Source organism: Nyctereutes procyonoides, unplaced genomic scaffold (genome assembly GCF_905146905.1).
Source record: "Nyctereutes procyonoides isolate TBG_1078 unplaced genomic scaffold, NYPRO_anot_genome, whole genome shotgun sequence".
Classification (NCBI taxonomy): Eukaryota; Metazoa; Chordata; class Mammalia; order Carnivora; family Canidae; genus Nyctereutes; species Nyctereutes procyonoides.
The window spans coordinates 21377282-21400939 of record NW_026575136.1 but is presented as its reverse complement, the minus strand read 5'-3'; the positions used below and the strand labels follow the sequence as shown (position 1 = coordinate 21400939).

Here is a 23658-nt window from a genome sequence, read left to right as displayed (position 1 = left end):
GAAGGCCCCACGGGGAAGACAACAGTAGGAATAAAGGCATCGAGGTGTGAACGTGGTGGTATTTTCCAGGAACAGTGAGTCGTCTGGGTGGGTGGAGCTGTTGGCCACTGTCTCTCCCTCATTCCTGACATTTAAGCTCATTAAATCCTCCAGCTTCTGCCTGGAAACATCCCTCAGACCTTCCTCTCCATATCCCCTGAGCCGCTGGCTGTCGTTCCGGGTCTGAGTCTCCTGATCAGACTCGCAGTCATCACCCCCTGGGCTTCTGGTCTCAGTTCCCTCCTGTCTCTGATCTACTCACCACCGGCCACCAGGACGAGCCAAGAAACAGGACTGTGCCCTCCCTTAAAGTTAGAGATCTCGCCAGACCTCACGGGTAAGAGCTGAACCCCTTGGCACTGGCGTGAGGATCTTCACGCTGGCCTCGGCCCGCAGGCCTGCTGTCATTCCCTGCCATGTCATGGGACATTGTGCGGTCTGTTTTCAAGCTTCAGGGGCAGATGGTGTGACCTGTTGGGGGAGGTCAGTTATATCAGACAGTGAGCATCAGAGATGGACAACTACAGGATTGGCCACTGCTAGAAGCCCAGGGGTGTCTCCCAAGACTCCAGTGTTCTCCAGCTTTCTGCTCTGCCATCCCCAGTGGGTTGGCTTGGGCCTTCGTTGGGTTCCAGTGTAGACCCAAGATGGTTCGTGTGGCCCCAACTATCACAAACTCACCCATCTATGCCCACACATGGGAACTTCTACTTGGATGTTTCCTTTCTGTCCAGGAGGAAAACCTTTCTCAAGAAAACCGCCTCCCAAACATCCCCCTCACGTCTCGCTGTCCAGAACGGCATTAAGGGCCTTACCCAACCACCACTAGGAACTGAATTAGCATTATTGGCTTAAAATAATCAAGCGTCAATCCCCAGGGCTGATGAGAGATTCTGCCCTGAGCGCACGGTCACGTGGCGTGATGAACAGGATCAGATCCAGTCGTATTACCAGGAAAGAAGGGGGAGACTGGCTTTCGGGCGAGCTGTCGGCCACATCTGCTGTTCTGGAAAACACCAGCTCTTCACACCTCCATGCCTTCACTCACCATCTCCCTTTGCCCACATGTTCCTCCACCACGGGCGACTCCGATTAATCTCTCAAGGTCTAGCCACGAAGCCCCCATCGGAGGTGGCTGTTGGGAGATACCCTGCCCCTCATGGCAGAGAACTGGACGAAGCCTGCCAGGGCCTCCAGCGACAGTGAGCAAGGAGACAGGGCCTCAGTCCTACAACCAGAAGGAATGGATTTCTGTCAACTGCATGAGCTTGGAAGTGATTCTTCCCTAGAAGGGCTCAGATGAGAGCATAGTCCCAGCCAACACCTGTGAGAGGCCCATGGCAGAGGTTCTGGGAAAGCCATACCAGACACGGGGCCCACAGGAACTAGGTAAGCTCCATGAACGTGTACGGTCTTGTACCACTGAGACTACTGATATTGTTGAACAACTTAGATAATCTACCATCTTGCTCCCTGACCTGCCCCAACCTATTCTCCACATGGCAGCTAAATGTTCTCTAGCTAAATCACGTCAAACCTCCCCACTGAAACCCTTTAAATGGCTGCTGAGTCCCCAACAACACCTCTGACCGTAGCCTGTGTGTTCTGGAACAATCCGGACTCCCTGCTCTTGCCACCACTGCCTGCAGAACCACTCCATGTGTGCTACTTCCTTACCTAGAACGTCTCCCCGTTCCCAAATGCTCCACAGTCCCCAGATCCTGCTCTTCCCTTAGAGCCCTCCTGTGGACCCTGCCACCACCACCACCACCCCTGGGCTATTAGGTGTTAGGCCCCTCCTTCACTAGCTCCTTCTGGAGTCTGTGCTTGGTTTACCCCTCTTGCCCCACGGCCCCCATCCAGCCCCTGGGCAGATACCAGGATTGCTCCACTTGCCACTATAATCCCAATACCCCGTCCGCTGCCTGACACACAGTAGATCTCCAAGATTCACCAACTGCTTGAATGATTTTCAATCAAATCTGCCAGAACATATATATTCAAGTAGATGTTTATCTCAAGGGTCCACTATCACTAGTGTCATTCTATAGTCAAAGGACACACTAGCAGGGCCAGATGTGTTTCTCTTTTCCTTCTTCCTTTGAGCTTCCATTGGGTCACTGAACCATGGGGACGAGGCTCTGGAGACATGGGCTGGAAGAGGAAAGGAAAAGAGATAAAGTCAGGGACCAGAGGGGCTTGGGTAGCTGGGATCCAGGGGAGCACAGTCTGAAGCATGTCAGAAAGCAGACGGAGTCCCAGTGGGAGAGGGGAGGCCACCCAGGACCCGGGGTCTGGGAATGTACACCCTGGGGACCCTGGCTGAGCAGTCAGGGAGGGCTGCTCTAAGTTAAATCACCCGAAGGAAGGGGCTCTCTGTGTGTGTGTGTGTGTATGTGTGCGCGCGCGCACAGGCATGCAGGTGTGCAGGTGTGCAGGTGTGTAGGCGCGCAGGCACACAATATGTATAATGGGCTTCACAAATACACCACGTTAGCTACATAGCGTTTCAGATGCATAAGCGACGTGAGTGCCCGGGCCGTATTCATTTAGCCTTCTCTAGAAATGCCTGGAAAATAATAGGCATTCGATGAGTCATTGTGGAATAAATGAAGATCAAATTTTGAGGTCCTTGGTTCTTTACTGAGGTCAGTATGAGAATGAAGCATGTCCCTTCAGCTACTATAAGACTCGCCTTGAAGATACCATCTGTCTGTGGGGGGAAGAGCACTTCGATCTGAACCCTGGCTCCTCCTCTAACCGGCTGCGTGGGGCAGCCAGCTACTGCACCTTCCCCTCGGTGTTTCTAACCTATAGCCTAGAGACTAACTCCTCGGAGTTTTGAGAGCCTTAAATGAAATCATATATGTCAAATGCCTAACGTGGTCTCCATAAACATTACTTCTCCCTTCAAGTTCTTTTATCGAAAGATCCGGGCAATACATTTCACTCCGAGTCTGAGGGTAAGAAGCTGGTCTTTCCTTAGGCCCCGTAGGGGTCCTCCTTCTATCAGTTCGGATGATCTAATTCACCTCCCCTCTAGCTAAGAAATCTAGCCCTGGGCTGAATGGTAAGTTGTAGTTCATCATTTGTCAATGCTTTCTGGAATCTCACCTATCCTGGCCTCTGAAATGTTTGGAAGCAACAAGCAGAAAGAGAAACATGGGGAGAAAGCGGATGATACAGGAGCAGATGTTCCACCAGTAACGGGACAGGTGAAGCACATCTGGACCCTATTAGGAAACACACCGAAGATTTGCGTGTCATGGAGTCAGGGTCTGGCATGTGCTCTAGGGCCAAGCTTGAGGCTCACGGATGTGTGAGCACGGTGGTGGGTTCTGGTTTGCTCTAGAAAATTCTGACACATTCTAATATTTCCCGGAACAAGATCACCAGAGACAGGAGAGCCTAGGCTATGCTCACCCAGTCTGTGGCAACAGAGGCTGGAATGGCCCCTTGTCCTGTCAGGGAGTCCTCTTTGGTGAGTGCTGGCCATGTGATGTATTTAAGGTTTGTACTTCTGGTGTCTAGAAGGGAGTTCAAGTCACCCGGGAGGCACGTCCTAAAAACTTGAGTTTTTGTTCCATTCTTATAACCTGAAGTTTGTGTAGCATGTTGTATATATGTCTGTGACTCTCAGCTTGTTAGAAAATGCTTGACAGGAGAAGAGGATCCTGAGGAAGAAAAAAATGCCAGCAAAAGCAACGGGGAGCCAAGGTCAGAGCGACGTGGCCCCGGGGAGGCAAGGAGAGAGAGCAGATCACGGAGCATTCACCGTGGCACCAAGTGCTATGAAGTCATCAGTTGGAATGAGGACCCTTTTCCGTAAGTCTGAGTCTACTCTCCAAATATACCCACGTCACGGGAGAACACACTTGTCCCCAGTTGTAACACAATCACTCCGTGGAACGAAGCACATAATAAAGCTCACGCATCGTAGCCCAGCCTTTGCACGGTCGGGGTTGTCCTATTGTTCCCAGCTAAGAGTCGACGTGATTCCTGTCCTTTGCGAATTTGGCACAGTGGCCATAACTCCAAAGGGAAAGGTAATGGCTTTAGTGGCTTCAATGAGCGAAAGCCATTTTGTGAACTACTACGTTGCCTTCCAGGAGTGGCGGGTGGCCACCGACGGCTGCCTCCTCATCTCGTCCCTCGAGGGACTGGAAGCGCAGAGACGCCTGGGCTTTGGTGACAGAGTCTGGGACTCAACTGCTAAATACGCCTTTTATTACCTGTGTGATCTCGGTCATTTATCTCATGTGACCGGCAATTTTTTCATCTGGGAAAGGAAGGTAATAATCCGTGGCTTTTAGGATTAAGAATTAAGCAGAATAATGAACGGGGCTAGTAGAGTGCGTGGCACAAATGAAGTAGTCAGAAATGCCTGCCCCCTTCCCCTTCCCTCCTTACTTTCTAAAAGCAAGCACTTTGACCTGGGTTGAAGGAAGGAATGAAACCCAGGAGAACAAGGACAAGTGGATCCTCCTGCAAGACGTGGGCAGGACGTGAGGTAGGATACCTGGACATCCCATACCTACCCCTGACGATGAGAACAGAGGCATCGTTACCATTTACTGAATAGTTACCTCATGCCCAACCCCGTTCTAAGTGCTCTACGTGTGTTGGCTCTTCTTTTTTAATCTTTACAACAAGCCCGTGAGGTCGGTCTGATCATTATTCCCATTTTGCATATGAGGAAATGGGGGCCCACAGAGAAGTATGGGGTTAATACGTGGCCGAGTCAGAGTTGGCCGTAGGCAGGTTCATTTCTTGGGAAGGAGACCCTGAGATGGATGTTTGAGAAGGTTCCAGAGATACACCTAGGGGCAGGAGGCTCGAGGGGGCAGAGGGAGAAGCTGGGCCGCGACGCAGTGGCAACAGAGGTCTCGGCCAATTCCCGGGACCAGGAAGCTGGCCTGGCCCTTTGGAGATGTCCCAGTGAGGCAGGAGGGTGGCGTCTTTGTACCCCCTTGAGCATTACTGGGTGCAGCTGCCTGCTGGGAGGAGAGTGGGGCCACGAGAAAAGCGGCTGGCTCAGGCCCGGGTGCTTCCTGGACACGGATGCCACTGACAGATGTCAACTGCCCGTGCCCAGGAGCCGGGCCCCTGGCATCCATGACGGTCCCCTGTGCCCCCCGAAGATGAACTTGCTTTGATTCAGCGCTGGGAGCAGCTCTCGCAGGATGTTGGAGGGAACTTATAAAGCAAGGAGCAGTGGGACAACTACGGCCGTGATGGCGCCGCTGGCCTTGAGGGCACCGCTGACACACGCTGGCCCCCTCCTCCCCCAGCGCCCCTGCCCCCCGCAAGAGCCTGTGCGAGTCTTGCCCGGACGACTGGCTGCCTCGCTCCCCGGCCCGGAGGGGCACGAACCCCTCCTACCCGCACCCTCCAGGTGCCAACCAGGCGGGGGCCGGGACTTCGCGAGGGCCGGTGCCTCCAGCCGCCTGCTACGCCTCCCGAGTCCTGCGGTGTCCGCCGAGCCCTTGCTGGCTGCCCGGGGGATGACAGGCCCCATCGATCCCGACCGAAGACCGCCCAGGTCAGGCCCTGCGGCTCCTGGGCCCCCTGGGTCCCCAGCGCCCTGCCCAGTTACCGGGGGCAGCTGTTAACGGCTTCTCCCCTCGGCCCTGGACACAAGGTGCCCTGTGGCCTCTCTTGGTAGTCTGGGGGCTTCTGACCTCACGTATCTGCTCCCCCACTGGGCTCTGTGGTTGTCTCCTCCGCCACCTGCCACGGCCATCTGGCTTCCCTTCCTGGCTCAGGTCAGCCCTCGGTTCCCCCCGGCCGGGCCGCACTGAGTGCCTCGTCCCTGACCCCCAGCTGGGCCACAGCGGAGCAGCGGAGTGCCTCACCCCCAATCCCCTGGCTGGGCCACTTAGGCGGGTCTGGGGATGGTTTCCCAGAGTCTGAGGACTTGAGGCTGTTCAAGTGCCTCGACCCAGGTAGCCCCATCCATCCCGATTAGGGATCTGCCCTTGGGGTAGCAGACCTTGGGAGGCCACGGCTTCAGGCTCCTCTGGACGGAGGCGAGTCCTGGGCGCGGGCCTCGGCTTACCCTGGCTGTGGGAGGCCAGGCTCCCTTTGGATCCTGCCAAGGGTCTCTCTGGCTTTCAGGCTTAGCCTTTAGTTGGTGATTAATCCCACTCGGCTTTTCATTGTGCCTCTCCCGCGTGCCCAGCACAGCCCCCCAAGTCCACTGCCTTTATAGTTCTCTTTAACCTTGCGGACTGGTGCCCACACTCCCGTCGGCAAGCGGTCCCGGCCACCCCCGGGCCAAGTTGAACGGCTGCATTCCATGATCACCCGCTGCCCGGGCCCTCCTCCTTGGTAAGGTCAAACTCCGCCTCGGATTTCTAAGATCCTGTTTCCGGGGACCACCCCTGGAGGTGGGAAGCTGACCTGGGCTCTGGCCCATCATCCCAAGGGGAGGGCTGGAGCCCGATGGCTCTTCAAAGTTGTTCTCAAGTGGAGCCAGGGGGCTAGGCCTTTGCAGCTCCTCCTGGACCCATCTGGAGACGTGGTAGCCCCCAGGAAGGAGAGCAGGACCTTGGAAGAAAGGACTCCCTGACTGCAGGCAGTCCCCAGGGCTCCCTGGAGGCTGGAGGATAAAGGCTCCAGGGCCGGGGTGGGGGCTGGGGTGCGGCGCCTGTGACAGGCCTCCCCTCCCCGTGCTCCCAGCAGAGCAGCACAAACCATAAGGAGCATCCATAGAGATTTTTAAAACAAAAAACAAACAAACAAAAAATATATATATAAACAGAAGATGAAATTTGGAGAACTAGTAAAAGAGAAATCTTTTATTAGGGTATTGCAGACACTTTTTTTTTTTTTTAAAGAATTTTTGCCTTCCAGCTCTCAAATGTCCTTTGGCTGATAAATCTCGTTTCCTGTAGATGCAGTAACAGTTGCAGGTGAAGGGCACTGCCCACCTGTACCTGTCGGGTTGTACGTTTGAAGTACTTTATATCCATCAGATCACATAACAGTTTGGACTTCTGTAAATTCCTACCTTAAAACATCCCTTCATCATCCTAATTAATTTGTATTTATTCCTCAGGGCTCAGCCCAAGGCCTTCCTCTCTAACTTGATTCTTTCTACGCTACAAGAATGAATCACTTCCAATGTTCTTATCGCTCTCTGCCACCTGTTTTTGGCACTTACTCCATCGGTGTTGTGGCCCTTGGCTCACCAGCTAGGACACTAGAATACGGGACATATGCTGGGCATATACTAAGGTTCAATAGATACTTGCAAACTGAATAAAAATGTTTCTTCGTATTATCTTTCTGAATTAAAATTCAAAAATTTTCACTGAAACCTTACGTGCCACTGGGTGGGTCAAATGTTAGGCCAGACGTTTCACATTTGGGTAAAGTGAGGCACTACGTCATTTTGATACCAGTCAAGACAAGAAGAGGTTGGCAATAGAACCTCCACATTCAATTTCCCGTGCTTTTGGGATTCCACGAAACCTCCTCTATGATACTTTGTATAGTTTGAAGACAGTCACTCATATTAGTAAGCCAAAACCAATCCTGATGCTACTGTGAGTCCTAAATTTAGTATGAACTACTCTCTTTCGGAAGAATCAGTTATAACTTCAATAGCCGTAAATCAAGCGGGCCCATCTGCCGGCATGTATTTTGGCATTTCTCAGGGTCTACAAGTTTTGACAAGAAGACCGTCGCACACAGCAATGTGGTGAATCCAGGGAGAACCACAGACTCCCCTTTGGTAAATGGCCAGACCTCTTACTGGAGTCTTTTTTTTAAAGATTTTATTTATTTATTCATGAGAGACACACACACACACAGAGAGAGAGAGAGAGAGAGAGAGAGAGAGAGAGAGAGAGAGAGGCAGAGACACAGGCAGAGGGAGAAGCAGGCTCCATGTTGGGAGCCCGACGCGGGACTCGATCCCGTGACTCCAGGATCATGCCCTGAGTCCAAGGCAGGTGCTAAACCGCTAAGCCACCCCGGGATCCCCTTACTGAAGTCTAGATAGAGATAAAAACACAAAACGAAAATCCAACAATGTTTTCCAAAGAACACAAATAATTCACAACCTTGTTGACGCACGTTCAGTGAGGCCTTCTAAACATCTACTAAACACGCTCAGCTCACATGCACTGAATGCGTACTTTGTGCCACTCTTAACAAGCATTCTATAGGCATCATCTCATGGATTTAACAAATGCAGTACATATTTACTTGATACCTACTACAAATCGGCCATGTGCTAGGTTCTTGTCCTTCTCCGAGAGACTGAAGAATACGAAGGGGCTCTTGGTTTTTTTGTATCCTCCTTTTGAAACAAATACAATTTGAAATCTCCAGCCAGATCTATCTTCTCAGAATAGAGTGTAATTTTTTAATGAGAAAGAAGGCATCCACATTAAGGCTCTATTTTTTTTTTTCACTGTCTTAATACTCACATAATTAGCCTATGTTGACAGCACGCCTGATGGGGCATGTCTGGGAGAAAACAGGGTCAGATACTTAGAGTTACTCCAGATTCCTTTGTCCTGAGCTTGGCTGCAAGGGATGGGCACCATCTGACTTTGTTTTCTTATCTGTGGAAAGAAAAGAATCTATATCCGTTTGACGGAGGAATCTGTCCCCAGAATGAATGGATCTAATCTTGCTGGTAAGAGTGGAGCGAATTGCTTACCTTCTTCCTAGAGATGCATCAGCCTCTCACTCAGCGGGGCACTAATTAGAATACTTTTATGAGTAATTTGCTTAAAGGGACCCAGGAAACTAGAGACAATTCAAGTTCGGTAGGTACCGAACACTCTTCTCCTGCAAATGAATGAACCAAATATGAAGGGGGCCTTAAAGCTTATGGGAGCCTCCTGGCAGGACCAATGTGAAACAAAAAACAAGATGCTGGGATGGGAGCACAAAACGATGTAACTGCTCAAAAAACAGTTCACGTCTTTAAAAAAGAAATGTACAGATCCACAAAGTCTAAACACCCTTTTAGGCATTCACTATTTATTGTGCTGCCTCCAGAAATGTAAGGTTTGATTAAAGGGGGATGATAACCTCCAAACACGCATTGTGAGCTTGGTTCATTTAAACAATTACAGGCACACACCTCTCTGCAGTTTTTTTTTTTTTTTTTTAGTTTGTAAACAGCAAAAAGAACCGAACATCTAATTTTTGAAATTCTTCTGGCTTTTCTTTTTGACCTTTGGTATTTGTATGTATTGACGATCTCTAAACCATCGTACAAAAACACCTTGAAGTGTCAAGCTTTAAAAATGAGTCTTCTTTTCTCTTTCTCCTGTGCAGCTTGGATTATCTTGGCCTTGTCAAAATACATTCTCTAGTTAGAGGTTGGAAATATTTCCCTCCTGGCTCCAAAGTATTGATTTTCTCCAACACTCAGCTCTGTCAGTCAGCTGAAGGGGTGAAAGGTGAAAGTTCACCCAGCACTGCTTGGCTTTACCTTCCTATTAATGTCATGCCCTTTCCACATTTGATCAGTTTATGTGATCACCAATCATACAGGACCGGAACGGCCCCTACTCTCCCTATAAGGACACACTGCAGTCACCAGGAGACGCTAAAGCAATTCCCCGGATGGACACTGGGCCTCTGAATAGGGCCCAAGATGTGGCCGGCAGTTCCTTTAATGTTTACCCTTTTTTGAAAGAAAATCACAGTTACATGACGGCTGGCTCAGTGTAGGTCTCTACATTCTTATGTGAAAATTAAAGATGCACATTCGCCACTTAATGAGCCCTCAGCGATGACCTATTTTGTTCGTCTTGCTTCTCCTGGAAACCAATGGCATCCATTACCTCAGGGATTCACATTCAGCTCCAAAATGAGTCTTCAATGAAATGAATCTAATGATCTCGTCCGGTACCCCTGCCCCCCGACTCCGGGGCAGCCAACCCACCTCAAGAAGTCTGACAGGATGGAATCCAGTACAAGGAAGCCTATTTAGGAGCAAGTTAGGGTGGAGATGGAGCGACAGGCGTGCAGTTCCCTTGCCCAAACCACAGAGGGTGCTGTTGAGTTGCTGGCAGGAGTCCACACTTGGGCTGCGTCTTCCCGGTCTTCTGTCCCACTGTCCTTTGTGACAAGTTTGCCTTTCCTGAAGCTAGCTCTCCTCCGGGGAAATGAGTAATTGTGCACAGAGAGAAGGCTTACTTTGGTACCGAAGGGGGGGGGGGGAAGCATATGGATTTCAACTGAGAATGTTTACGAAGAGTGAACAATGTTTTTAATGAGAAAAACAATCTTCAGAACAATTCCTTTTTATTTAACACACATATGTACACAGGGACATTCAGCACATATAGAATCTATTAAGTGGAAATGCCTTGAGAGGCAGACATTTTAATTCAGTCGCTGCACACAGCGAGCTCAATCATTACATTTTCATACAGGTGTACATCATGTCATCTTCTGCTTGTAAATCACCACGGAAGCCACATATGTCTCTACGTTTACAAGGATAGGTCCAAATACGGTGCCGACGAAATCAATAAGACACTAAAAGCATACACTGGGAGGACAATACAAAGTTTACCTCAGTGCTGAGAAGTCTAAGCTGTGATCAAGTCTGGGACTGTAGTTGTCAAAATAGCCAAGGGGAGATTTGTGGTAACAAGAAGGCAAATGCTCATTTAGCGGTTAGAGACGTCTAACCCTCAGGTGTCATCTGCCCCAGGTGTATGGTAGGGCTATCCTACTGGCCAATGACAGCATGTGGGATGGGCTAGCCTGTGGCCACTGCCCCGATGTCTGGCCCCCGGGCCCCGCGCTTGTTCCAGGCCTCCGTGGTGCGTGCCACGGTGTGTCTGTGGTGGCCTGCCACTGTCTCACACCTTTTCCCTGATGCATCTTGTTTTAAAAAACTCTCTAAGGTATACTTTTGCGTCATCAATCCAAAACAATTTTGTAGTCTAGAATAAATTAATCCCTATTTAAGTTCATAAAGTAAACATGTGCTGGGTATCGAGAAGACTCGGGAGCCCACTGGAAAAAACCAAGCGCGTCTTTTGTTAACGGCAAGTTTCTTTACCTATATTGAACACAACGAGCATGTTCACCAAACGAATACATCTACACTGTATAGTTCTTTGTTTCTTCCTTGGAAACTACATATATAATCTTTATAAATACAACGTACATGCATGTGGCATAAATTCACTTTTAAAAGAACAAAGTCTTAAAACCAAGAAACAGTACAGGTTCGCCATCAATGCAAATAACATACTTCATATCAACAGGAAAGAGACGTTCCAGTGATCTTAATTTCTTAACATGTTCTTTAAAAATCTGCTTCAATAAAATGACACATGTATTTGTTCCTGGACTGTGATCCTTTTTTTTTTTTTTGTATATTACATGAACTCTGACAATCTATGCTTTTCCAATTAAATGTTCCCGTTATCATTTTGGTTCCTCTGTAAACTTCATATTTGCTCTGAATTTAATAAGTCATTTTGTTTTGGTATTTAATAAACCATTGTGCCTAGCCAACCAATCGACTAACCAAACCACCAAATCCCCAACTATGTACAGATCAAGATTTGTTAGGAGGAGCAATTCATACAAAATGTTATTTTATGGATTTTTTTTTCCATCACCATGAGCAAGAACCAGCATAATTTGACAGAAGGAGAAGAAAGCGACCTAGTTAAAGCTTCCTTTGAAGTATGATGAACACCCTCCTTGCAGTGTTGGCTCAAATAACTTGAGAGCCCTCACGTTTTATATGTACTCCTGAATGCTTGTGCCGTAGTTACTAATTTTCTAGGACACTTGTGTAAAAAGGGACGCTGTCTTTGTTTTTAATTGATCAGTTCGAAGGCTGAACTGTAACTATTACATAACTGACTTAGGTCGTACATGTGGGGACTACAGGTCTGTGAGGTTTCTGGAGGGATGGGGTAAGGTCTTTTTTAAAAGGACCTGTAGCAACAGACATAGAATCTTATTTAGTATATATGCTATGCTTCCAAACTCAGTTCTCTATTATAAAAGCCCATTTAAGAGATTATAGTGACTGGATAAGTACATTAACTAGATCATAAATAATGATGATTTTTATTTCAAACTACTAAATATACTATTGAGCAGGATATGAGCATTTTATTTTATTTTTTATTTTTATTTTTTTTTAATAAATTAATTTTTATTGGTGTTCAATTTACCAACATACAGAATAACACCCAGTGCGGATATGAGCATTTTAGAAGGCTAGGTGTCTAGGAAACTGTATTCTCTTGTGAGGAGGAACATTTTTTTTTTTTGGTCTATTTTCTCATTAATCTCAAATCTGTTAGGTGTTAATAGTAGTGGCTAAACCCTAGGAAATTGTAGTGAGTAGTTTCCTACCAATCATAGGGCGGGGCCGGGGGGGGGAACCAACCATGTAAACACCAAATCTTTTTGGTAAACAATAATGTATTTCAGGAAATCCAAAGGAAAATAATTTCGCTAATTAGGACTGCCACATGACCTCCAAACCCAATGTCAACACCATCAGGTTCAAGCAGCAGTTCGGGGGGGTGGGGGGGGGTTAGCTCTATGAAAATGCTGATCCGGGCTGGGAACGCAATCACAGTGTTTACTGAATTTGAGGCTTCTGGTGCACCAAGCAACAGGGGTGCTCCTAGGGACTGGACACCCCCCCACCCCAGCCGGGGGAACAAAATGACCTAGTGTCACGGACGGGCCCCATCCTGCAGCATGGCGTGTGCAGGCCTCGGCGTCAGACAGGGGACACGAGCGGGAGTGTGCCCCGAGAGCCATGCAGGGGTGACAGGGCCTCGGCTGTACCCCGGGTGACGCGGGCGGGCACTGAGGAATGATCCGCGCGGGGAAGGACAGAGCAACCCGGCAGGTGGCCGCGTCAGACCATGAATCGGTGCTCCCGCCCGTCGTGGGCCATGAGGATGACGTTGCGGTTGGAGGTCCAGATGAGCCGGGCCAGCCGGAGCGCGCCGTGGGAGCCGGGCGAGGCGGGCTGCACGGGCGGCACCTGGTACGTCTTGATGCAGCGCAGCTGTGGCGCCGAGTTGAGCATGCCGATGCTCCCCAGCAGCGAGGTGTTCATCTGCGGGGACAGGGGACGGGGGCACACGTGTCACTGGAAGGACACTGCTGCGGCCACGAGCTCTGCCTGGGCTTCCCCTGGGCAGCAGTCCGAGCCTGGCCCGGACGGGGCGCCCGGCGGGGCAGGAGGCCGCTCAGGGCTGTTACATGGACGCAGCACAAATCCGGAGAATCCTACCCTGGGCAGGACCTGCCATGCAGGAGGCACCCGTCTTTGGGAAGGGGGCTGAGATGCCAACGCCCCTTCAGCCGGACGGTGTCTGGCCGCGCCAGCTCCCACGATCGGGGCACCGTCGGGACACCCCTGGGCCCTTCCTGTCCACCCAGGGAAGCAAAGCCACGCGGAGTCCGCCCCGGGTCGGGGCTCAAACCTCCCCCCTTCCCGCCTCACCTGCTTTTTACAGGATTCAGTCTCGGGAAAGCTCTGGTTCATCTGAAGGGGAAAGCCAGAGCCAACCGCATCTCAGCACGGTTATCTGTGGCTGTTTTGCTGCCTTGCTGAACAGAGAGCACCTGAGTGCTTTCCTGGCAGTGTATTTTTATCAGCTCATTTCTTTTTTGGTGGCTTTTCGGGATTTGATTTGAATTTTAAGTTCTCTTAATCCATCCACGGTAGTGAAAAATAACGTGGAAACTATGGCTGGTGAATGACCATGCATTCGGCCCTAGGGCTACACACCAAGTGCAGGGCAGTTATCTCAGTGAACTGTTACCTGAGCAACGGGGTCGGAAGAATCCTGCAGATTCTAAATGTTACTCAACAATGTGTTTCAATAGATACCTTTTGTGCTATTGCAAATCACATGGAAAACATACTGAAAATCAGAAAAGAGGTCTCAGAAATACCATTTTTCTTTGCGCTAATTTTCATTTCCAATTCTCTTCTTCAGTATAGCCCCCATCTAAATGCATATGACTCTAGGGTTTTGCGTAAAGCATGCAGATTATGATTCAATGTATACAAATGGTTGACACATAAAACCTTGGCAAATCCGAGGACCTGTAAGATGTGTTATTGCTGGTATCATGCTCTGCATTCGGATCAGTGCAAAATATAAGCCATTCTTTTTTCTGGCCCTTCTCAGCAGCACGATGGTGTCAGAGGGCGTAAATCATGGCATCTCTAGCAGGATGCGTGCAGGCTCCACTGACATTTTCACAATTTAAATCATCTTGAGTAATAACCCTTTTAAGATGACTAATGTTACTGATTTTCCTGCATTAATAATAGTGCCGAACACAACACAGAGGTGAAAAAAAATCACTAGTGTACGAGGTCACATTTTAAAACCAAATGTATGGTTATCATTAACTCTTTCTGTTAAAGTTAACATTTAAAACTAGACAGTACTTTACTGTCATCCTCCAAAAACTTCTTTCCCTGCTTCTCCCCTTTTTCCAAAAACGCCATAAAAGACAAAAATTAATGTCTTGTTGCTTTCTGAAGGTTCCCAAATAGCTTAAATATAAATAGTCGTGGTGAGCTTGATTTGATAGTTCTCACTTGAACAAAAAGTAACAGTACATAATAATTTAGTTCTCTAACAGAACAGATCCAAATGATCCAGAAAATTGGTGGTTAAAATTAACTGGCACCAACAGGCATACTGTGTTTAAAAAAAACAACAACAACTCATTTCTCAGTTGATAAATAACTACAAAGTGTTTTTCATTCTTTATGGATTTTCTATGAAAATATGTATGAAGCCTGAGTTCTGCTGGTGGCTCCAAGTGCTAAGGGTATCCAACATGCTCATCCGCTTCCTTATTTTTAATTCTTTCCTGCAAAATTTAGCCACATAAAAGACATGGGTTGAGGGCCAAAGGGAGACAGGGAGAGAGTACATTACTGGAATGCTACAGATGGAAAAATGATACCAAGAAGCCCATCATTCCGCTTGGGTTCTCCATATAAGCTGAGCCAGCTCGTGAATGATTGATACAACATTTGATGATCTGATAAATACCCCTGGAAGGGTCACACAGCCTCTCCGCCTCAGAACAGGGCTAGTGAGGTCCTAGGCGAGACTACACTGCTACAGTTGCATACAGCTGAAATGATGAAGACCCTCAGGTGACAATAACATGATGCTCCTCAGACCATGCTTTCCCCGTGACCTCTTCAGATTAGAGATAATCTGACGTAGTAAGGGTGAGTATTCTTTTTCCCAAAAAGCTCAGCCAAAGAACACTCACCGAAACTACAAACCATGTTGTTACTCAATATTCATGTTTTCTTGACCAGTGACTGACTTACAAACAATGTGAAAGGGCAGTCTGAGCTTTGAATGAGTACAAGCTACCTGGAGTTTGAGTATTTGGTAACCTTACATTTTTTTATTGATAACAAAGATAATAATCATTGTGGAACATTTAAATAATAAAGAGAAATATAAAAGGAAGAGCAAAAGTCCCCTGAAATCGTACTTCCCAAGGACAATCACTAACATTTTGGTGAACTTCTTCCCACACCTCCAAGTATAGGTCCGTATAAGAAGAAGCGAGTTTAAGGGTTTTTACATAAAACAGGCTCATATTAGAAGGCAGTTTTACAATCTGCCTTTTTCATTCGACAAAATGTTGAGAACCATCTTTTCATGTTAATGGCCACAGATTTACAGTATCCTTTCTAAAGGGCTGAACAGGATTCTATTTTGTGATGGAATACACAGCCATAAGTGATACCAGTATCCATCTAGTTTACTTTCAGCATTTCTGAGGAAGGATACTCACTAGTCGGACGGTAGTGGGTGAAATTTAGATGAAAGAATCATGGCTGTATTTGATTTTGTTGCTCAGCTCCCTTGTTCAAATACCAATGGCATGATACTCTGATGTGAAATATTCAACTAATAGGAATATGTTGTCAGAGGATCAAAGGGCTTGGAAGATTGCTGGGTGATGTCATTCCATAGCTGAATTTGTAAATAACTAAAAGGCAACTTTGGTTTTTCCCTTCCCTTTAAAAATAATGCTTCACAAAATCAGTTCTGTGAAGATTATTTTCTGAACACACAGAAACACAGATGTAATTCATCAAAACAGGAAGTGTTTTAATGCAATTCTCAGTGTAAGTAATGCTGCACACAAGCCTTTTACTAAGTCTCACTTGAGTAATTATCCAACCAATATTTCTCATTAACACTCATTTCTCAGCAAAGATTTTAATAGCTCATAGCTTTTGTAAGGTCCTGTATTAATAAGACTTCATTAAGTTTTCAAAATATATTACAGTACATTTACTGGAATAATATAAAAGTATTATCATACATCATTAGAACAAAACAATATGTATCTAAATAAATCAGCAAAGCCCATTTTGGGAGAGCAGCAGGAGATCCAGGATTGCTTTCTAGACTCTCTTTAATTCAAATCAACCCCCACCCCCCCGCCCCACCTCTGGAAGAGGTTGTATTGTATTTTCTTGATGAAGCTGAAATGCTACTGTGCCTTCCACTTAAATTTCAACATCTAACAGGGTACAATTTAAGAAATGGGCTGTGTTTTACATCCCGACATTGGGTTTGGGGGCAAAAAGACTTGGTGTTGTCTGGGCTGCCCCTGTGCTCTGTGCACTGCACACCCACAAGTGCGGACGGCACAAGGTGCCCTGGGAGCAGAGTGTGTGTGCGCCAAGGAAGCCTGCTGTGGCTCCAGTGTGCACGGACACACGTACAGGTGCACAGGTTCAAGTGCTTGGCAAAGCCCAGATGCAGCAGCAGGAGCCTGAAGAGGGGAACTGGAAGATGAGAAGTATCTCGAAAAGCTACCATCTATCTAATGAACGATCTTGAGCTCTGAGGTAAGAAAGGATGCTAACCGTAATTCCCTCAATGTACTGTGCAGGAACTCTGATAAAAATAGAAAAAAAAATTCAAGGAAGGGATGAATATATCGAAACAGCACCCTGAACACCGAGGTAAGGGGAAAAAGCTTTACCACAGAAAACATCAAGAAACTACTGGAAACAGTTTCATATGTGGCTAAGTTAGGAGGCATTCCTTCATAAAACAAATTTTCTGAGAAAGTCAAATTGAACAAAAAACCGAAAAGATTTGTTTTTGTTTATTCCACAGAAGGAAGCATGGACCAAGCCAAGCTCTTGAAGCAGGGGCTGTGGTGGTTGACTCGGGATCCTGAAGGCAGAGGCCAGCATCTGGCTCTTCAATGCCCAATGAGTACCAAATGAACGTGGAGCTTTATATAAACACTTCTCTGGGATTCCAAGAGCACAGGAAACAGCAAAAATCTTTATCAGAGTACATTTCATGCAGAGAGGCCACTGTGTAGAAACACTAGTTGGCGGGAAAACCCTTTAGAGCAGCGCTGTTGCAAGGGTCCGGTTTGTGGACCCCTAACGGGCTGGTGGTGGGACTGTTGGGGGTGAGTGCAAACCTCAGGCCCCCGGTGGCCTGCTGTGGAAATGGGGACTGGTGAGACCTCCAAAGAAGAGAGTTTAATATAAGCCAATTAAGATGCTCGGAGATATATTCTGGGAGAAAAGATAATGAGAAAATAAACTGGAAAACTAAATTAGAGGAAGGGCAGGAAAAGTCTGTGACAGATTTGGAAGTTGTCATGCTTTAATAGCATGTTGTTAATTAAGCAATTTATTGTATCTGTTTTACATTTTATTAGCTATTGATTTTTTTTTAAAACCATCATCAAGTTGTGCTGAAGTCTTATTTAAATTTTCATTCATTTTTTTTAAGCTTTCAAGGCAATAAACTGAATCTCATAAAACATACTTGCATTCTAGGAAAGTAAAGGTAACAACCTAATTTTAAATTGGCTTTTCATGAGGGAGGGAGTTGATCATGTTTAATATTTTTTTATAATTATCAGGAGGAAGAGAATGAAAAAGATGGGATGGAGATTAATCACTGAGGATACAACAAGTTCTATTGTAAAAATTAGGTGCTCAAAGATAATATGCATTTTAATTAGAATTAAACACAGGCATTGTCATGAACTGCCATTCAATGATATTTGGGTTTTTGAAAAGGTTTTGATAGTTTCGGAAGGAAAAGCATTATACGGGGAATTCAGAATGCAAACAGAAGTGAGATAATATAAAGGGGATCTGAGGGTGATACCTGGCTGCCTTTTCCCTGTGCCCTCTGCCGTGCTGGGGTCGCTTGCAGCCTTCGGCAGCGCCTCCCTGGCCAGGCCCTGAGGCATGCTGTGCCCTTGCTTACCACTGAAAGGCTGCTCCCTTTCCCTACACACCCACTCGGCCCTACCCTTACCATCTGGCCCTTCCTCAGCATTATCCTGTCTCAGTTCAGACGTCACTTCCTCTTGTGAATCAGCCCCACCACCTTATTCTCAGGCTCCCCTTCTGTATCATGATTGCTTGCTTATTTACACGTGTCTCCCTCAGACTGCAAGTGCGGGGAGAGCGGACCCCACTCTCTCCATTTGGCTAAATTTTCTCAGTGCACCCTGCATGCTAGCATGTGGCACACAATCAATCACAATAAATACCTGATATTTGTTGAAAGGAGAGAGGAGGGCAGGAGGAAGGGCTGGTGGGCAGGCATAACAGGAAGTCTTTCCAGCAACAGCTAATCATGCAGCATACTTCAAGACCCTGTAGCATCAACGCTTACCTGCCAGAAAGAAATGTGGCTGTCCGTATTTGAGTAGGTGGCAAGGTATCGTCCATCAGGAGCAAAGGCCACTGCAGTGATTGGTCCCTTGTGTCCATGGATTGTCTAAAATAAAATTCAGTAATTAATGGTCTGCATGCCACAGAACTATTACACACACACATGCTAATGCATTCAGTGCGGAACAAGTTACGCCATGGAGATTAGCAACCTGTATGTTCTTTATTTATAAAATCAGATTAGAAAGATGGGAAAAGCAACCGAAGTTCTCTCAATGATATAGCCAAGGGCTTTATTTAATCTTGTTCTGAAGAATCTACCTGTATCTGAGTTGGGAGAACAGCATGAGTCCAAAGGGAAAAGCATAGATTACTGGGCAAACCAATGTGTTAATTCATTTATTTCCATTAGAAGGAAGAACTTTACAATTAATAAGGAAGGTAAGCAAGTGATCACCAAGTCTATGTAGGAGCCTCACTCATCTGAAATGAAAAACAAAGCTGTATCATAACATCCCTGTTCTGGAAAGAGTTAAAAACTATAATTTCAGCCCTTAATAATTATACATTTTTCATGTTTTATGCTTCATTTCCAACCAATAACACTGTGTTTAAATGCATATGGCTGCAATTAGTAAACACACATAAGGGTACCTGCTGGAGGCTTGAACACATATAAATCAAATACTATTAAAAACAAGTTAACGGGGATAATTTTGGACTTTTGCCAAATAGCTATCATTGATTTAACCATGAATTGAAAAAAGCGAGTTGTATTTTAGACTAGGTCTATGATAAAAGGTCTTTACTAATAAAAAATTATACTCCAGTTTAATCATTAAGTTATCAAAAATACTGGCACACTAAGCAAATTAGCATAATACTCAACTATTTAAGATCATACCTCTATCACATTAGCCAACATGCAGGGTGCTTATAAGTTATGGGTTGGTCTCCTTTCTTTGTCTGAAAGGAGTGGAGAAATACGTTCTCTTAGACTAGGACACTAGGAAGGTTCATTTCCATCTGCTATTTTTTGATGAACAGTTTTTTGATGAACCTTGAGTCTTGGTGGGAACATCAGGCTCATTATGTGACTCAGCCCCACACACACCGTTAACTTCAGGAAAAATATTCTCATGATTCAGAGCTGAGTGATTAAAATGAGGTAGAGACGGAGGAGAGAGGGATGGGTATACAGCCTGTTTTCTCAGTGCTCTTTGGATTTTGTTCTTTTCTGTCATTAGACTCTCAGGGCACTGTGAGATCCAAAACAACGCCTACTTTTCCACACTCAGAGAAAACATGTTATACTGGTAAAAACACGAGGCCTTGGGCTGGCAGAGAACACTGCTCTGAGTCAGGCTGCCTGGCTTGCATTTGGGCTGTACTATTTGCTGAAGGACCGAGGGCAAATGATGGGAGTTATTTAACCTCAGAGCACCCATGTCTAGAAAGCAGGAATGATGAGGAGGGGGATATTGATAATACCTGCCTCAAAGAGCTTTGTGAAGATTAAATGAGTTACTATATATGTAGCATTCTGCACCAAGATGGCACATAAGAACCCAATAAGTAATATTAATGCTTGTATTTCTCCTCCTTTCTTAAAGATGGCCATATATATATATATATATATATATATATATATATATATATATATATATTTGAAAGGTGCTAAAAGAGTAGATCTCAAATGTTCTCAGCAACAAAAAAGAAATGTAATTATGTGACAAGATAGAAGTGATAGCTAATGCTATGGTGGGAATCATTTTTTAATATACAAGTTTATCAAACCATCACATGTATACCTTAAACATATATGTCAACTGTATCTCAATAAAACTGGGAAAAATGATCAAATGTAAACAATCACAAAATTCGATTGAGTATACAATTTAAGGGAAAAAAATGCCCTAATCACATACCCCAGAATCAGTGTCAGCAAGCATACTAGGTAGTCTAAAAACAGATTTCATTTCATTAAACCTGTCATTAAACAGATATGGTAACTATCCATGGTGCTAGGCACTAATGTGCTAAATCAAGCAACAGGGTGAGTGTGGAGAATAATTATTCGGCCAACCACACTAAAGGGAAAATATTGTGGATGAGAGTAAAGAGCTTAACCAATTAAAAGGGGAAAACTGACAATTCCCACTTACTAGGTCAATTTAATGAGCTCACTGGAAAGTATCTTTGTTTTTTAAAATCAAGATTCAGTTCTGCTAAAAGTCTGAAAGCTTATGGGGCCAATTTAAAGCTATGTAATGGTTAAGACAGTTGATTGGTAAGGCCTTGCTTTAAAACAGAGGTTGCAAACTGAAGACCCATAAGCTGAAACCAGATTGTAGATGTGTTTGGTTTGGCCTGAAAAATGTTTTAAAAAATGTTTTCTGGGTCCATATTCTAATTCGTCAGATATCACATAAAATTAAGATTTATTGCCTCTCCTGAAAGACTGGAAGCTCTGGGCAATCCTGGACCTTTGTTTGTACGTGGCCACAACAGCCAGGGATGAGCAGAGGCAGCCCCTTTGGGCTGGACACTTGCCCTCCAATTTCCCACACACAAGAGGGCCTGCGCAACTAACACCCGCTGCCTGGCTCCCTTATTTCCTGCTGGTCTCTCCTGGCATTTAATGCAACCCTTCCATTAATAATACTTGATTCAAAATATTTTCTTCTGCAGGAAATAAAAAGTGTTAGTGAGGATGTGGAGAAAAAGGAACCCTCACTACAGTGTTGGTAGGAATACAAATTGGTGTAGCCATTGTGGAAAACAGAATGGTGGCTCCTCAAAAAATTAAAAACAGAAATACCATATGATCCAGTAATTCTACTACTGAGCATTTACCCAAAGAAAATGAAAATACTAATTTGAAAAGATATATGCACCCCTATGTTTACTGTAGCATTATTTACAATAGCCAAGATATGGAAGCAACCTAAGTCCTTCAGTAAATGAATGGATAAGATGTGGTGTACATGCACGTGTGCGCGTGCAAATGCACAAATATTACACAGCCATAAAAAAAAGATGAGAACATGTCACCTGTGACAACACGGACAGACCTAGAGGGCATATGCTAAATGAATTAAGTTAGACTGAAAAAGACAAATACCATATGATTTCACTTATATGCAGAATCTAAAAAATATATGAACAATGAAAAAGCAGAATCAGACCTATAAACACGGAGAACAAACTGATGCCAGAAGACAGAGGGGTGGGGAGGCCTGAAGGGAGGAGGGAATGGGGAAAATGGGTAAAAGGGAATGGGACATCTAAGCTTCCAGTTACTGAATATATCATGGGAATAAAAGGCATAGCATAAGAAGTACAGTCCATGATATCATAATAATGTTGTATGGTGACAGGTGCTCACTTGTGGGGAGTACAGCATATGTATAAATTTGTGGAATCATTGTGGTATATCCAAAACTAATGTAAGATTGTATGTCAACTGTACGCAGAAAATTAAAAAAAAAACAAAAACAAAAAACCACAATAGTTTCTTCCGTGCTCTGGGGTCCTGGTGTGCATCTAAAAGTGTGAGTAGACTAAAAGCTCCCCTAAGAAAAGTTGGCCCTTCTTGCAAGCCCCCGAAGCTCAACTCTATGTAGAAGTGGATGATTCTGGTGTTTGGGCTCCTTAAATCTCAAAACAGAATGCTAAACCTGCCCTCTTTCAGATTAGTATCCCTCCTTAATCAGCAGCCAGGATGTGCTTCCGACAATAAGAATGCAACAGTGAGTTGGCCATAAACCAGCAGGTCCAGAAAAGTCTTCAAGAAATATTTTCATATTGGGATCCCTGGGTGGCGCAGCGGTTTAGTGCCTGCCTTTGGCCCAGGGCGCGATCCTGGAGACCCGGGATCGAATCCCACGTCGGGCTCCCGGTGCATGGAGCCTGCTTCTGTCTCTGCCTCTTTCTCTCTCTCTCTGTGTGACTATCATAAATAAATAAATAAATAAAAATTTAAAAAGTTTAAAAAAAAAGAAATATTTTCATATTACGCCTTCATCTTTTACAGAGGGTGGGTATTTAAAACATCCACTTGAGGATTACTTCTGGGTCGGCTGAGGACATCATCATTATGCTATACAGTGCCTCTAAAGTAGACCCTGTGAATTAGATGTCATCTTGGACTTTTCTGCCAATACTATGTTTACCTTTCCAGATAAATGCCGTTGCTTTCTTTTATCATGTAACAATAATTTCATAATCTTAACACGTGCTTGCTTTACTGCCAGGAGACCCAGAACTAAATGCATGCTCCTTCTAGGTGTGCAGTGGTCAGTACTTTCTCACTTCATAATCATTGTCCTGCTTCCACTTGTTGTTGTGACGTCCCATTAGATACTGAACTTCATTTGTGAGTTTCTTTCAAGTCTGTTTTGGGCAAAGAGGGACTACTCTTAAGATCAGAACACACATGTGCAGGTGTACACAAGCTTAGATACTGCTAGGCACCCCACAGGGCACCTTAAAGTGGCCTAGAGAAAACCCTGAAACACTGACTGCAGTGTCCGCTCAGAGACCTGTTGTCTTGTAAGAAAGCAAGTACCACTCATGGTAGCTCAGGGAAGCTCACTGTTTTCAATGGTTTGCTACATCTGGTGAGTTCATTACAATCTCAGCCTAAGAGGTGCTTCAGAACACAGTGTAATGGAAATGTGGCCATTGTCTTTTGTTCAGAATCTCTGAACTTCTCAGATCTGTGCAGGCACCACCTGAACAGACTTTAACCTCGCTTCGGCATTAGAGATGCAGCTGTGCATGGATCACAGCGAACCTGTAAAGCACTCTGGATGGGCGAACCCCATGGCTGGCATCTGAAATGCTGAACTGTGAAGAAGAGTTCCCAGGACAACAGGTTTCAAAACAAAAGAAGGTGTGGTCTGATATTTATATGCGAATGA

General features: G+C 45.7%; 1 protein-coding gene across 5 annotated transcripts in view; it reads right to left on the bottom strand.

The window, feature by feature from the left end:
- Positions 1 to 10297: 10297 nt before the first annotated feature.
- The window catches only part of LOC129495477 (WD repeat-containing protein 7), a 353352-nt gene continuing 339991 nt past the window's right edge, over positions 10298 to 23658 (bottom strand). For all 5 annotated transcript variants that reach the window (XM_055303010.1, XM_055303012.1, XM_055303011.1 and 2 more), the window contains 2 exons: positions 18735 to 18839; positions 10298 to 13123 (listed from right to left, as the gene is read on the bottom strand). In XM_055303010.1, coding sequence (XP_055158985.1) covers positions 12920 to 13123; positions 18735 to 18839 — 309 coding nt within the window. In that variant the 3' untranslated portion in view covers positions 10298 to 12919. The remainder of the gene's footprint in view (positions 13124 to 18734; positions 18840 to 23658) is intronic.